This window comes from Mytilus galloprovincialis, chromosome 4 (assembly GCF_965363235.1).
Source record: "Mytilus galloprovincialis chromosome 4, xbMytGall1.hap1.1, whole genome shotgun sequence".
Lineage (NCBI taxonomy): Eukaryota > Metazoa > Mollusca > Bivalvia > Mytilida > Mytilidae > Mytilus > Mytilus galloprovincialis.
In genome coordinates this window covers 89,014,832-89,032,879 of record NC_134841.1, presented here as the reverse complement: position 1 = coordinate 89,032,879, position 18,048 = coordinate 89,014,832, and the positions used below count along the sequence as shown (strand labels likewise).

At 34.7% G+C, this 18,048-nt stretch overlaps 1 protein-coding gene across 1 annotated transcript in view; it reads right to left on the bottom strand.

Moving 5' to 3' along the window:
• Nucleotides 1–18,048, bottom strand: part of LOC143073322 (DNA repair protein REV1-like) — a 69,277-nt gene that overhangs the window by 24,590 nt on the left and 26,639 nt on the right. Inside the window, exons 7-9 of the mRNA XM_076248758.1 lie at nucleotides 2,682–2,806; nucleotides 1,977–2,131; nucleotides 540–659 (exon numbers count right to left, since the gene is read on the bottom strand). Coding sequence (XP_076104873.1) covers nucleotides 540–659; nucleotides 1,977–2,131; nucleotides 2,682–2,806 — 400 coding nt within the window. The remainder of the gene's footprint in view (nucleotides 1–539; nucleotides 660–1,976; nucleotides 2,132–2,681; nucleotides 2,807–18,048) is intronic.

Below are 18,048 nucleotides of genomic sequence, written 5' to 3'. Positions count from 1 at the left end.
CTAAAAATATTTAGATGTATGATATTTCTTTTGGCACAATTATTTTTGTGATTCATCTGATATAAATAAATGAAAGATATCAAATCATTCAAAATACAGTCACTTATTTTCCTTAAAAAGTTTGCATATCAATGTTTTTTGTTGTTGTATTAATGAACACCAAATGGGGAAAGTGACAAATCCATCACTGTGTGTTAAAATGATACCAATGTCATATTTCCATGTTCAGTGAAAAGTCAAATCTTGGTCAAAACCTTTTTGCATATTATTTACACCATATTATAAATATGTGATATGCCTAAACTAGCTGCGATCACAACTTCGTTGTTAAAAACATCAACCTAAACCTTAAACATTATATGGGATGGATGTGCTTCCTGACATTAAAAAGGAGAGAAAGAGGTTCATACCTGAAAACACATAGAAAAAAAATATGCTGTTACATTTCAAATTCCAAGCATTAAATTTTGAAAAATCTAAACACTGAAATCATAAACTATTACAAGTGTAGATGACCATCCACACATTAGATATTTTACCTGGAATATCTTTAACTGATTGTTCTTTCATAAATTCGACTACATCTTCTCGTTTTAAATGGTACTGCCCATTTGGTTTAGCTTTTCTGGTTGCCATTTTTGCCTGAAGGATGTTCCCACCTGCAAGGCAAAAATTCTCAAATAAAACAAATCAAGCCATATCTGGCCTGAGGACATCATAAGGGATGTTATCTGTCAAAAGAGCTACAAATCAAATAGTATGCATTTTTTTCTTCAAATTTGTCGAATCAAATATTTGTCCACCTCCATATCATTTAGGGGGGGGGGGGAGGGGCTCCCCATCACTATTCTTGATAGCTATAGACTAGGTAACTAAGCAAGCACTAGACACTACACCAAGAGGTATACAGTGGAACTTCGCACAAAGGCTAGAAGAACTAGATTTTGCAGAAGATCTGGCTCTGTTATCTCACCGTTTGAAAGACATGAGAGACAAAACCACAAAACTCCATGAAACAGGAAAAAAACTAGGGCTATAAAATCAACATCAAGAAGAAAAATTATGAAAGTAAAGACCAGAAAAGGAGGAACAGTGTCAATTGAAGGAGAAGATTTTGAAGAAGAAGATCAATTTACTTATTTAAGAAGCATCATGGATAGAACTGGAGGGACAGATGCAGACATCAGGACAAGAATAAGTAAAGCTCGACAAGCTTTTGCTATGCTGAAGCTAGTTTGGGAATCAACAGCATTTACAGAAAACATCAAAATCTGAATTTTCAACACAAATGTAAAATCGGTCCTTTTTTATGGTGCAGAGACCTGTAGACTTACAGCAGGGGTACAACATCAAATCCAGGTTTTTATCAACAAATGCCTGCGCCAAATTTGTAAATTTTGGTGGCCAGAAACCATTAGTTACAAATGCTTAAGGGAAAGAACCAACCAGGAACCAGCTTAAGAGGAGAACTTGGCAATGGATTGGGCACACTTTAAGGAAACCTGTAGGTAACATCACTAGACAGGCATAAGAATGGAACCCCAAGGACATCGGAGACCGGGAAGACCATTTCATACTGTAGCTGGAGAAGATCAAGGCATAAGGAGCTGGAGGAAATTAGATATACCTGGAGCGAAGCAAAAAGAATAGCCCAAAATAGAGTAAGGTGGAAAGCCACTGTGACAGCCCTATGTTCCACAAGGAACGAAGAGGATTAAGTCAAGTAAGTCATGTCATTAGGGACTCTGTTGGATAGTTGTCTGACTGACATTAATACCACATCTCTTTATCTTATTTTATGCTTTTCTTAGAACAAATGCAACCAAAAAATTTTAGTTTCCGATAATTTATAACTTTATCTATTCTTCCATAGGAATAAATAAATAATGAAACCATGAAGTAGAATTTCAAGCAAAAATAAAATTTTTATAAGTTTGTGATGTTATAGAATTTATAAAGGTCCACTTTATACAAACCCAAGCCAGCAGATGCTGCACATTTAGTCTTCTGATAGATTTCTTGTCTTAACATAGTAACAAAGTCCAGAGGTTCAGCTCCAGTGTCTGATAATAGGTCTGTACAATCTACCAACATCTCATCACAGCTTACTGCTTCTATGTCATGTGTGTAGCTGAAAGATACAAAATAACAGGCAAAAGTTTACAGTCAAATGATGACTAATAATAAACCAGGTTTGGGCAAACCAAAATATGTTTAACCAGGTCACATTCTGTATTAGTCTGTCAAAAAGCCAGGAGTTTTCAATTTAGTGGTTTTAGTTTCCTGCTGTAAACATACTTATTTCATGTTTGTTTTTTCTTTAGTTGTTTTGTACATAGATCAAGTCTTTGGTTTTCTTGTTTAAATTTTTTTACAAAATTATATGAAGATTGGACAAAGTTATTTGATGTCTTAAAACTTTAACCTTAAACATTAATAGTAGCTGTGAGTTCACTAATCAGTAAAGAATTTAACCTGGTTACTGTCATTTGATCATAAATTAGCGTCTGTCCAATTTTCATAAAGTCCCATGACGTTTTGACACAGTTATTAATGTGTAAAAAAAACTTTTAAGAAAAGACTGCACCTAAATAAAGACATCACAGAATCAGCTGCCCAGAATGTAGGATAGCTATGTCTCTCTTTCACAACAAAATGTTGCAGACTGGACAAATACATACCTAGCTACAATGTCATACAACATCCTGGAAACCTCATTATATCCTTCAAAATCATATGGTATTGTGATGAGATCAGGACATAAGGATTTAGCTTTACCCATAAACATTCCATTCTTTACTCCAGCCTATAATAAAATTCAATACAGATGGTCCTGATAATAAGCTTTTCTTAAGAGAAACTATTTTGCTTTGGTCATTGTAAGAATAAATAAGAATGTGTCCATAGTCCACTGATGCCCCAATTGCACTATAATTTTCGATGTTCAGTGGACTGTAAAATTGGTGTCAAAACTCTAATTTGGCATTAAAATTAAAAAGATCATATCAAAAGGAACACGTGTTCTAAGTTTCAAGTTTATTGAACGTCAACTTCATCATAAACTACCTTGATCAAAAACTTTAACCTGAAGTTGGACAGATGAACTTTTCACTTGGGGCTCGTATGGATAGTAAAAAAGTTATTGCAATCGACTAGCAATGGATTGTTGAGACTTGATATATGTTCATACATTGTAGAAAATTGAAAATAAATTAAAAAAAACACCAAACAATTTTTTTTTAGTGAGGTCCAAAAAAAGGGGGGTCCTTGCCCCAAATACCTGTGGCTCAGCCGGTATAACCCGAAAACCTAGTTCATCTGAGCTCAGCTCATCTGAACAATTAGTTATGATTGAAACTGACACTGGGAACTTTTTAGTGCCAGGAATGATTGAAAACGTTCTCGTTGACGAAGAGGGCGGAGTTTATAATGATAGACATATGATTCAACATAACTCATGATCAAGTGCAAAGAGCGTGAAATCTTGCATCTCGCGAGACGTAACCATGGAGAACACTTCTCGTACATCACGAGATGAAAACAATGATACTTCCGGTCAACCGGATCTCTATCAAATGATGATACAGACACAAATTATGATGCAAGAAACTATGAAAAATAGAGAAGTAGTTGATAATACTGATCATAGTGAATCAGGAGATGAATCCGAACATGAAGATGTTGGCATGGCGTTAGGCAAATCATGTGAAGATGCAGACAAAGTGCAGCCAGATGCATGTACTACGGACATGCCGGTAGATGATGAGGATGATTTCATGCAATCTCTCGGAGATTTCTTGTCATCAGAAGACAAACTAGGGCCGAAAGTTTCAAATTCCTTGGCAGGTATTGTCAACACTGGTATGAAACAGAAAGTTTCAGAGGATAAAATTAAATTAATGCTAAAAAAGTATTTGAGGCCAGAAAACTGTGAGGCATTGGCACCAGTACATGTCAATTTGCCAATATGGAAAACTTTAAATAGACAGACAAAAAATGTAGATATTATGATACAGAAAAATCAGGGCATCTTATGCAAAGGAATGGTCCCACAACTAACATTAATGGACAAGCTTCTTAACATAAGCAAGGCAAATAAAGGAATTGAGCCAACTGAAGTTGGATAGGTACTAAGTCTTGTGAAAGATTCATTTGTTTTTACTCAGATGGCATATTCAGACTTAAATGTCAAAAGAAGACAATTGATTAAAACAAATTTGAGGCCGTGTTATCGATCACTCTGCCCAGACAATGCACCAATATCTGATAAACTATTCGGTGATAGTCTTGTTGACAAAGTCAAAGAAGTTGATATAGCTAATAGAATGGGTAGAAAACTAGGGAAGGTGAAGTCCTTCCTACCAGCAACCTCAACAGATAATAGGGATCATAGAATAAACACTGGTTTCACAGCTAACAGGTTCTCTGCTCCCTATACAATACCAGAGAATCGGTTCAGATTCAAATCGCAGAATAATAGCTTCAGACCATCTTTCTCTCATGGTAATGATCATTTTTTAGGGAAAAGACCAGTCATGAGGAACAACTTCAAAAAGAAAGACAGGCACTAAATCCTGTTGACATGGAATGTGAATCTTTTGAACATGTAAGTGCACAAACTGATTTAAAGTTACATGTATTTGCATTTATGAACATGCCTGACAATTTTATTGCAGGAAAAATACGTAATTTTTTGGGGTGCTGGAAATTGCTTACACAAGATAATTGGATTCTTAGTTTGGTAAAAGGTTACAAAATTGAATTTGACACTGTACCAGTGGAACCATAAAATTTAATGAATCAGAACAGTCTATAATTAATGGAGAAATTGAAAAATTTGTACTAAAAAATGTTGTTCAAAAAGTCGATATTCAGGACATAAACAAACAAGAATTTATTTCGAACATATTTATCAGACCGAAGAAAGATGGGTCTCATAGGTTAATATTAAACTTGAGACAATTAAACGAACAAGTTGAATATCACCATTTTAAAATGGAAACACTTAAAACTGCATTACAATAAGTTAAACCGAATGTCTGGTTTGCATCTGCAGATTTAAAGGATGCATATTTTTCTGTTAATGTTGTACATTGTGATAGGCAATTTTTAAGATTTTATTGGAAAGGGACAAAATATCAATTTACTTGTCTCCCAAACGGATTAGCAAGTGCACCGAGAATATTTACTATAAGCTTTTAAAACCAATATTTTCAACACTTCGCAAAAATGGATATTTAAATGTGGCATACATTGATATAGTTTTCTTATTAGTGACACTTATCAGCATTGTTGGGATAACATTAAAGACACATGTAATCTCCTCGACCAATGTGGGTTTACTATTCACCCTATTAAATCAGTGCTACATCCATGTCAAGAAGTAACTTTTTTGGGTTTTGTTATTAATTCTATAACAATGACAGTAAAATTAACATCTGAAAAGGCAAAAACTATTGTAGTCATGTGCAAAGTGTTTGTTAAACTAGAGGCTCTCAAGAGCCTGTGTCGCTCACCTGTTACTGTATTTACTGATGTCAGTCATCTTGGTTGGTAGGTGGGGTCATTAGACACTTTTTTTAAATAGATACCCTAGTAATGATTGTGGCCAAGTTTGTTTAAATTTGGCCCATAGTTTTAGAAAAGAAGATTTTTGTACAAGTTACAAAAAAGACGAAAAGTTGTTAAATATTGACTATAAAGGGCAATAACTCCTAAAGGGGTCCTCTAACAATTTTGATCATGTTGACTTATTTGTAGATCTTACTTTGCTGAACAGAATTGCTGTTTACAGTTTATCTCTATCTATAATAGTATTCAAGATAATAACCAAAAACTGCAAAATTTCCTTAAAATTAACAATTTTAGGGCAGCAACCCAACAACGAGTTGTCGGATTCATCTGAAAATTTGTGAGGGGATAGATCTTATTCTGATGGACATTTAAATCTTCAAATATTTGCCCTAAATGTCTTAGTTTCAAAGATATAAATCAAAAACTGCATTTTACCACTATGTTCTAATTTTAGCCATGTCGGCCATTTTGTTTGGTAGGCGGGGTCATCGGACACATTTTTTAACTATATACCACAATGATAATTGTGGCCAAGTTTGGTTAAATTTGGCCATGTAGTTTCAGAGAAGAAGATTTTTGTACAAGTTACAAAAAATGACGAAAAGTTGTTAAAAATTGACTATAAAGGGCTATAACTCCTTAAGGGGTTGACTGACAATTTTGGTCATGTTGACTTATTTGTAGGTCTTACTTAACTGAACATTATTGCTGTTTACAGTTTATCTCTATCTATAATAGTATTCAAGATAATAGCCAAAAACTGCAAAATTTCCTTAAAATAACTAATTCAGGGGCAGCAACCCAACAACAGGTTGTCCGATTCATCTGAAAATTTCAGGGCAGATAGATCTTGACCTGATCAACAATTTTATCCCATGTTAGATTTGCTCTAAATGTTTTGGTTTCAAAGATATAACCCAAAATATACATTTTACCCCTGTGTTCTATTTTTAGCCATGGCGGCCATCTTGGTTGGATGGCCAGGTCATCGGACACATTTTTTAAACTAGATACCCCAAGGATGATTGTGGCCAAGTTTGGTTAAATTTGGCCCAGTAGTTTTAGAGGAGAAGATTTTTGTAAAAGTTTACGGACGACGGACGACGGACGACAAGTGATGAGAAAAGCTCACTTGACCTTTCAGGTCAGGTGAGCTAAAAATGGGAAACAACAATTAGAGAGTTTTCTCAGCTAGTTGGAAAATTGGTAGCTTCTGAACCAGCAGTCCAGTATGCAAACTTCTATGTCAAACCTCTTGAACAAAAGAAAGACAAAGCATTAAAGATTAATAGAGGAAATTATGATGCGATAATGTATTTGGATTGTGAAATACACAAACATTTAATTTGGTGGATAAATAATATTGAAAAGTCTAGCAAACCTATTTTAACAATAGAACCTAGTATGATTCTTCAATCTGATAGCTCAAAAACAGGATGGGGTGGACTGATTACACATCCTAAATTAGCTATGGCCAAAACAGGGGGACATTGGTCTTACCATGAACAAGATAATTAAACATATAAATGTGTTAGAGCTTCTTGCAGCCTTTTTAACTCTTAAAAGTTTCTGTGCTACAAAAAACAATATTCATATAAAAATATATTTGGATAATACAGTAGCGGTTCAGTATATTAACAATATGGGAGGAAGGAAGGACGAGTTGAATGAGTTAACTAGAGAAATTTGGAATTGGTGTGTTAATAGAAGCATTTGGTTGAGTGCATGTCATTTGCCGGGAAAAACTAATGTAGAGGCAGACAAACTTTCAAGACATTTAAGTGATGATATGGAGTGGAAGTTAAATGAAAACATTTTCATGAAAATTCAAAAACTATTTGGTCCAATTAATATAGACTTCTTTGCGTCACGACTTAATTGTCAATTGAACAAGTATGTTTCATATATTCCGGATCCAGATGCGTGTGCAATTGATGCATTTTCTTTTTCTTGGAATATGTATAATGGCTATGCTTTTCCTCCTTTCAGTATAATTGTAAGAGTACTCCAGAAAATGGAAGAAGACAAGGCAACATTGATATTGATAGCACCAATGTTCACGACTCAACCATGGTTTGCAAAAATTCTTCATCTGATAGCCGGACAATCTTACATACTACAGAAGAAAAATCTGTTGATTCATCCATCAGATCCTTCAAGGCAGCATCCGTTAAAGAAAATGCAGTTAGCAGTGTTTCCTTTATCAGGACAAGACTTAACAGTTTTGGCTTACCAACAGACACTACAAACATTTTATATGACTCATGGAGAAATTACACAAAAAAGCAATATGGGAGTCATCTCAATAAGTGGGTGCAATTTTGTGTTAAAAGACAAATTAATTCATTTTAAGCATCTAATTCTAATAATAGTTTTACAATTTCTGACAGAACTGTTTCAAAAAGGTCTTGGATATAGTGCTATTAATACAGCTCGATCAGCTTTATCATCAGTGTTGGATTGTGGGAAAGTCAATCCTATTGGTAATGATCCTTTAATTTGTCGTTTTATGAAAGGTGTATATAATAAAAGACCAACTTTACCAAGATATGAAGTGTTATGGGACGTTGATGTGATGTTGAAGTTTTTATGTACTCTATCACCTGTAAATATGTTGACTTTGAAAAACCTTACGTTAAAATTAACCATGATACTTAGTTTATTAACAGCTCAGAGAACACAAACTTTACATTTAATGGATATCAATGATATTACTGTTAATAATGATGAACTAATTATAAAAGTGACAAAATTGATCAAAACTTCGAAACCAGGGAGTCATTTATCAGACATACATTTGCCAGCATACAACAAAGACAAATCTTTATGTGTTGTGGATATATTTAATGAGTACATTAAAAGAACTAAATCATTAAGGGGACAATATACTAAGTTATTTATTATCAATATGACTATGAAACCACATAAACCTGTGTCAATCAAAGCGCTGTAAGCACTATAGGCAGTTAACCATAAACCAAAAACATGATTATGAAAACTGTGGCAATATTAATGTTGCTTCAATTTTTTTTAAAGATTTAAAAGAACAAACATTAAACATTCATATATAATTGTACATTTATGTTCATTTAATGAGTTTAAATTAAATCATTAAGGCAAATAATTCATATTTTATCAAGGTTTTCAATAGCAACGTATATATCAAGTATATTTTTTTTTCATGGTCATGAGTCTTGAGTCAGCAGTGGTACAAATTCGCAATGATTGCAGTTCTTCTAGTTGATCGTAATTGTTCGTATTAGTTGACTGTTAGTAGTTCAAGTTGACTTTAGTACAAGCTTGTAAAAGTATGAATGGACTTGCTTCCCTGGAAAGAAAACTGAGTTTGTTTTCTACAGTACAAAAGTTATGAGACACAAATCAGACAAATGTTTACTACTACAGGGATCAATGGTGAGGTCTGACTGACCTTTCCATAGTAAATGTAAATGACTCCCACCTTCACCCCAAGTCCATGATGTCAAAGTTTGGAATAAAAAGGTCTAGCAAAGTGATATGCATATGTGACGCCTATGAGATTGACCTTGTATGTCATTCAATCTTTTTGAAATGACAAACAGGAATGAATATGGTTTAGGAGTTGGTATCTCAATCTTTTACAGGTTCTCAAAACACACACAAGAGGGTGTGGGGTGACCCTAAGGACTACCCCTATTTTTCATTTGATTTTTTATATCGTCCCATACATGAATATATATGGGTTAGGGGTCTGGATCTTGACCGTTATCAAGTTTTCAAACAGGAGGGGGTGGGGACCCCAGTGACTTCCCCTATATTTCATTTGATTTGTTATATTGTCCAATACATGAATATATATATGGTTGAGGGGTGGGGATCTCATCTGTTTCCAAGTTATCAAACAGGATTGGGTAGGGTGACCCTTAGGACTCTCCCTATATTTCATTTGATTAGTTCTTTTGTCCCATTCATGAAAATATATGGTTTAATTTAAAGGTGGGGATCTCGACTGTTTCCAAGTTCTCAAACAACAGGAGGGGTGGGGTGACCGCAGGGACTCCCCCTATATTTTATTTGATTTGTTATTTAGTTCCATACATCAGTATGTATGGTTAAGGAGTGAGGATCTCGACGGTTTCCAAGTTCTCAAAGAGGAGGGGTGGGATGACCCTAGGGACTCCCCCTATAATTCTTTGATTTGTTATATTGTCCAATACATGAATATATATGGTTTATGGGTGGGGATCTCAACCGTTTTCAAATTCTCAAAATGGAAGAGGTAGAGTGGCCACACGAACTCCACCTAATTTTCATATGATTTGTTATATTGTCCCATACATGAATATATATGGTTTAGGGGTGGGGATCTCGACCGTTTCCAAGTTCTCAAACAGGAGGGGTGGGATGACCCACAGGGACTCCCCTTATATTTCATTTGATTTATTATATTGTGCCATACATGAATATATATGGTTTAGGGGGGATCTCGACTGTTTCAAAGTTCCCAAACAGGAGGGGTGGGGTGACCCCAGGGACTCCCCCTGTATTTCATTTGATTGGTTATATTGTCCCATACATAAATAAATATGGTTGAGGGGTTGGGATCTCGACTGTTTCCAAGTTCTAAAGCAGGAGGTTGTGGGTGACAAAATACTTTCTGTTTTTTCATTCTTTTACATATATCTTTATGTTTTCAATTCTAGTGTTTATATTTATTTACCATGCAAAGATGTATTTTGTCATCTGTCTGATTTTTTAAAAGTTCAAATATCGCCAAAACCAGGAATTACTCATATCCACTTCCGGAATCGGATCCGATAGTGTAATTTTCTTCTCATGTCAGCCATTTTGATTTCAATGTTGTTTTTGTCAGATACGATTTTACTCGAATTTACACATTATTTGTTGGCGATTTTCTGTATAAAGCTAGCTGTTGAACAAAATGAACATCGCTTTATGAATAATAATGCTATAAAAAACAAGTTTTGAGATCGTTTATTAGGAGACTTTGGTAAAAAGGTTTGCAAAGTTATTTTTTTATTTCCTCTCAAGTCGGGCATGTCGAGCGTAGCTAGTAACCAAGCCGAAAGTCCGACTGCAAAAGTGGAAGGTCGCAGACCTCGGACAACTGCTAATTTGAACCCCTGCCTCCAAATTGAAAACATACAAAAATTTCGTCTTATAATTTAAAATTGCCGCCAACAGCATGAACAGTGGAACTTATTTTAACACTACTGACGTAGTTGCCTACGTATTAAGGACAAACAATATTCCTACGACTTTTGCCATTTGGGAAATCTAAACTACTTGTCTTTATAGATTTTCGGCGATTAAACATTTCATACATTTGTTCTTTGACAGCTTAGCCAAAATCTCAGGGGATAATAAACTACATAAAGATTCCTAATGTGCCCTACTTCCTATGTGCAACTTCAAAACTTTTGGATAAATCGACGATCATTTAAGGTTTTTCTGATCATATTTTTTGTAATCAAGTATTAAAAGTATGAAAAAACTGTCCAATTAGTTATAAATAACACAACATCCAGCTAGATAATAACACTGGCACATATTTCAGCATTTATTGGGTAGAACACAAAGCTAAGGGTGCTCGCATAACTGCCTTAAAAACACTATTAGTAGATGGATTAAATTAACAATGAAACTGGCAGGATTAGATATTAACTTGTTTAAGCCGCATAGTGTTAGATCAGCTGCAACTTCATCTGCTAAACCAGATGCTCCGCAGGACGCAGCTTTATACGACCGCAGAGGTTGAACCCTGAACGGTTGGGGCAAGTATGGACACAACATTCAAGCTGGATTCAGCTCTAAATTTGGATTGTGATTAAATAGTTGACACAGCATAGGTTTCTGACACAGAATGAATGTGGTCTAATGAACTTAAAATTTTTGTTTTGCCTTTGAGCAATTCACTATGCTGTTGAATATTAATCCTCTCAAAAAAATGTTTGAAGAAATTTTCTTTTTATTTATGAAATTTCAAATTAGAAAAATTAACGGCCCCCCCCCCCCCCCCCCCCCCCCATTTTTTTTCACATCCCCCTTTCCTTTATTCCAAAACCGATCTCAATTCAAATTTCTAATGGAGTTTGCAACAATAATTACTCATTTAAATACATCATAAAATATTAAAATGTAAAAAAAGTGCTTGTTATAATCACTGAATGGTAAAGATTGTTTTAATTTATCAGTTAGTAGTAAAAGTGAATATACATTGTATATTGTATAAATCAATGATTTAAGTTGATTCAACTACTATTCTGGACAAAGAAAGATAACTCCAATTGAAATTTCTTGCTATTGTACAATATTGTGCAATTAGATATTTCTTGCTATTGCGCAATACTGTGCAATTGAAAATACTTGCTATTGCACAATACTGTGCAATTGAAGATTTCTTGCTATTGCGCAATACTGTGCAATTGAAAATTTCTTGCTATTGCACAATACTGTGCAATTGAAGATTTCTTGTTATTGCTGAGTACTGTGCAATTGAAAATTTCTTGCTATTGCACAATACTTAATATAATAATTTTGGATCCTGTTTTGGACCAACTTGAAAACTGGGCCCATAACCAAAAATCTAAGTACATGTTTGGATTCAGCATATCAAAGAATCCCAAGAATTCAATTTTTGTTAAAAATCAAACTAAGTTTAATTTTGGACCATTTGGACTTAAATGTAGACCAATTTGAAAACAGGACCAACAAGAATGTGTCCAAAGTACACGGATGCCCCACTTGCACTATCCTTTTCCATGTTCCATGGACCGTGAAATTGGGTAATAATCTAATTTGGCATTAAAAGAAGAAAGACAAGAAGTAATTGTAACAGGATGCTGTTACGAAGTCTCCCAAACAAAGCTCCCATAACTCGCCATTAATATGGTCCCATGTTCATTTGATTTGATTTTTTGTCCCATACAAGAATCTATATGGCTTACGGGTGGGAATCTCCATCATTTACAGGAGGGGGTGGTGGTGATCCCCAGGGACTTTACCTACATTTCATTTGATTTGTTTTATTGTCCCATACAAGAATATATATGGTTTAGGGGTGGGGATGTTGACCGTTTACAAGTTTTCAAACAAGAGGGGGTTGGGTGACTCCCTCGGGAATTCCCTTTTATATTATTTCATTTGTTTTATTGTCCCCTACAAGAATATATATGGTTTAGGGGTGGGGATCTGGACCGTTTACAAGTTTCAAACAAGAGGGGGTTGGGTGACCCCCTCGGGACTTCCCTTTTATTTCATTTCATTTGTTTTATTGTCCCCTACAAGAATATATATGGTTTAGGGGTGGGGATCTGGACCGTTTACAAGATAATAGTACATTCTCAAATTGAACTGGGTGGGGGTGACCCCCAGGAACTTTTATTGTCCCCTACAAGAATATATATGGTTTAGGGGTGGGGATCTGGACCGTTAACAAGATAATAGTACATTCTCAAATTGAACGGGGTGGGGGTGACCCCCAGGAACTTCCATTTAATTTCATTTGATTAGTTTTATTGTCCCATACAAGAATATATATGGTTTAGGGGTGGGGATGTTGACCGTTTACCAGTTTTCAAACAAGAGGGGGTGGGTGAACCCCTAGGGACTTCCCTTTTATATCATTTCATTTGTTTTATAGTCCCCTACAAGAATATATATGGTTTAGGGGTGGGGATCTTGACCGTTTAAAAGATAATAGCACATTCTCAAATTGAACGGGGTAGGGATGACCCCCAGGGACTTCCCTTTAATTTCATTTGATTGGTTTTATCGTCCCATTCAAGAATATATATAGTTTAGGGATGGGGATCTGGACCGTTTACAAGATAAAAGCATATTCTCAAATTGAAGAGGGTGGGGATGACCCCCTAGGGACTCCCCCTATATTTCATGTGATTTGTTTTATTGTCCTATAATCATTTCTGAAGACTGCATGTATCTATCACTTACAGTTTTCAAGTTATATTCATTTGAAAATTTTAGAAAATAAAATCCCAAAGGGTTCTATAGTAAACCCCTCTCTTCTTTCTGCCCCCCAAAATACCCCTTAATAGACCCCAATGCACAAACGAAAGATTGATGGCTCACCTAGACATATTAGTCTAACATTCTATGAAACCCTAAGTTAATCTGACCAGGGGTTTTGGAGAAACGCTGCGGACAAGTTCATTTTTTAAAGTGGCAGAAGAAGAAGAAGAAGAAGAAGAAGAAGAAGAAGAAGAAGAAGAAGAAGAAGAAGAAGAAGAAGAAGAAGAAGAAGAAGAAGAAGAAGAAGAAGAAGAAGAAGAAGAAGAAGAAGAAGAAGAAGAAGAAGAAGAAGAAGAAGAAGAAGAAGAAGAAGAAGAAGAAGAAGAAGAAGAAGAAGAAGAAGAAGAAAAAGAAGAAGAATAATAAAAATAATAAGAACTGAGCAAAAACAATAAGTCTCCAAACTTTGTTTGGGAGACTTAATTATACTATAGGGAACAAGTGTACTAAGTTTCAAGTTGATTGGACTTCAATTTTATTAAAAACTACCTTGACCAAAAACTTTAACCTGAAATTCCAACTTTCATTTTCTATGTTCAGTGGACTGTGAAATTGGGGTCAAAAGTCTAATTTGGCTTTAAAATTAGAAAGATCATATCATAAGCAACAAGTGTATTAAGTTTCAAGTTGATTGGACTTCAGCTTTATCAAAAACTACCTTGACCAAAAACTTTAACCTGAAATGGGACGGACAGACGGACGCACAGACGGACGGACGAACGAACGGAGCCACAGACCAGAAAACATAATGCCCCTCTACTATCGTAGGTGGGGCATAAAAATTAAGAATCTACATACACCAGTAGTCAGCACTTCGGTTTTGACATGAATATCAATTATGTGGTCATTTTTATAAATTTCCTGAATATAAAACTTTGAATTTTCGAAAAACTAAGGATTTTCTTATCCCAGGAATAGATTACCTTAGCCGTATTTGGCACAACTTTTTGGAATTTTGGATCCTCAATGCTCTTCAACTTGGTACTTGTTTGGCTTTATAAATATTTTGATATGAGCGTCACTGATGAGTCTTATGTAGACGAAACGCGCGTCTGGCGTACTAAATTATAATCCTGGTACCTTTGATAACTATTTAGATTTGGCATATCAAAGAACCCCATTTATTCAATTTTTGATGAAATCAAACAAAGTTTAATTTTGGACCCCGATTTGGACCAAGTTGAAAACTGGGCCAATAATAAAAAATCTAAGTAAATTTTTAGATTCAGCATATCAAAGAACCCCAAGGATTCAATTTTTGTCAAAATCAAACTAAGTTTAATTTTGGACCCTTTGGACCTTAATGTAGACCAATTTGAAAACAGGACCAAAAATTAAGGATCTACATAACCAGTTAGATTCAGCATATCAAAGAACCCCAATTATTCAATTTTTGATGAAATCAAACAAAGTTTAATTTTGGACCCATTGGGCCCTTTATTCCTAAACTGTTGGGACCAAAACTCCCAAAATCAATACCAACCTTCCTTTTATGGTCATAAACCTTGTGTTTAAATTTCATAGATTTCTATTTACTTATACTAAAGTTATGGTGCGAAAACCAAGAAAAATGCTTATTTGTGCCCCTTTTTGGACCCTTTTCCTAAACTGTTGGGACCTCAACTCCCAAAATCAATACAAACCTTCCTTTTGTGGTCATAAACCTTGTGTTTAAATTTCATTGATTTCTATTTACTTAAACTAAAGTTATTGTGCAAAAACATAGAATAATGCTTATTTGGGCCCTTTTTTGGCCCCTTATTCCTAAACTGTTGAAACCAAAACTCCCAAAATTAATCCCAACCTTCCTTTTGTGGTCATAAACCTTGTGTCAAAATTTCATTGATTTCTATTTACTTATACTAAAGTTATGGTGCGAAAACCAAGAAAATGCTTATTTGGGCCCTTTTTGGCCCCTTATTCCTAAACTGTTGGGACCTCAACTCCCAAAATCAATCCCAACCTTCCTTTTGTGGTCATAAACCTTGTGTTAAAATTTTATAGATTTCTATTCTTTTTTTACTAAAGTTAGAGTGCGAAAACTAAAAGTATTCGGACGACGACGACGACGCAGACGACGCCAACGTGATAGCAATATACGACGAAAATTTTTTCAATTTTTGAGGTCGTATAAAAAGCAGGGATTTCTTTGGATGTTATAATGAAATCAGCTGGTTGGAAAAAAGAATCAACTTTTAGAAAGTTTTATGACAAACCTATTATTAGTAGACAATAACAAAAATAAGGGTTTGAGTAAAACACTTCTTGATAACTATCTTTGTCATGATCATTAGATTTATCTATTATTTTACTATGTGATCGCATGTTGTAAATGTGTTTCTTTTATTATTAGATAAATAGTTAACATATATGATTTCTGTTTAATTTAGAATCATCAAACAAAATTTAGTTGTGTGGTATATAGTCTTTGAGATACCTAGGTAATTGTTCTCTTAGGACTTTCAGATATATTCATGGACACGTAACATGTTGGTGTACTGAGCTTTCATGATTACTTGGTTGTGTTGCCAATTTATGTGTTGCTCTAAAATCTCATGGGATACTTCAGCAGCATTGATTTTGTAAAATTGGAAAATTAAATGAGTGTTGGAACAATACGAAATTTGATTATAATTTTACAAAATCAATTCTGCTGCTGGGGTATCACATGCCCACCCAAGACCCACCCGGGTAACTTAACACATTCATCGGCATCTTTCAAACCTGACATCACCTGACCTAATACGTCATCTCATGTGATACCTCAGCAACAGAATTGATTTTGTAAAATTATAATCAAATTTCGTATTGTTCCAACACTCATTTAATTTTCCAATTATATTTTTTACCCAATTTCACGGTCCATTGAACATGGAAAATGATAGTGCTAGTGGGGCATCCGTGTACTTTGGACACATTCTTGTTATTCATAAATTTAACTGAACATCACACATGTATGAATGTCCTGCATAAACTTACATACCTGTTAACGTATGTAAATGAAAATGCAGGTCAAGACCTGCAATCCAGCATCGAAGAAAAATATCTCAGGTCATAACACAGACAAACTGTTTTACTGCTGAATTTAAATATTTAGGGGACAATTCTTTATATTTTAAACCCAAAATATGTTATGGTGAATTACTAATTGAAAAATTAGGCTTTAATTTTATTTTCTCATTGCATAAGCCAGACATATTAATGTGTGTAATATACTGTACTGTATCATTTCAAGCCTAGCCACCCCCATTCCCCCTTTCCCCTCTCCATGTATCCTTTAAAGTATTACATAAATTCTCAAGTTACACCTCTGGCATGAATATAAAATGTCAATCCTGCATGGTATCTATGATGACTTAATTTACAGTATTATTCACTGTAGGACTTAATTTATTTCTCTTAGTTAGTATCAATCTACATGTGCTTTTAAAAAACACTAATTCCCAAACCTTTGGGACCATAACCAAAATCAATCCCAACCTTCCTTTTGTGTTTATAAACATTGTGTTAAAATTTTATCAATTTCTATTTACTTATACTAAAGTTAATATCCAGAAACCATCTGTTTTCGGACGACTCCACCTACATTTCATTTGATTTGATGTATTATAGTCCCATAGCAAAATATAAGTGGTGCAGGGGTGGGGATCTCGACCATTTACAAGTTTTCAAACAGAAGGGGATGGGGTGACCCCAGGGACTCGATCCCCTATATTTTATTTGATTTGTTATCTTATCCCATACATGAATATATATGGTTTAGGGGTGGAATCTCAACTGTTTACAAGTTTTACGGTGACGCTGGGGATATACCCAAATTTTCATTTGATTTGATTTATTGTCCCATACAAATATATATATGGTTTAGGGATGGGAATCGCAACCGTTTACAAGAGAAAAACACATTTTCAAATTGAAGAGACTCACCCATTGTTCTATTGTCCTGTTGTTATTATTGAAGACCCTTTGTGTCTATCACTTACTGTTTTCAAGTAATAGTCATTTAAAAATATTTGAAAAAAAATAAAATACCATAGGGTTCTATAGTAAACCCCTCCCTTATTTAGGCTCCTCAAAATATCCCTAAATAGATCCCATGCATAAACGAAAGATTGATGGCTCCTCTAGATATGTTAGTCTAACATTTTATGAAACCCTGACAAGAGGTCTAAGTTGTCTTCTTAACAGTCCGAGTGGACTCGGTCCAACTTATCCATGTTATCTTGGGGACGAGTTGTCCACATTTCTTAAAGTCATATGAAACTTCAAATTTAAAAAAAAGGGCCTTTTGCCGATTGGGAAATGTAAACGATTTGTAATTGGAGATTTTCGGCAATGAAATATTTCATACAATTGTTCTTTGACATCTTAGCCAAAAGCACATGGGATAATTAACTAATTACAGAGTTCTATTGAACACTACTTCCTATGTGAAACTTCAAA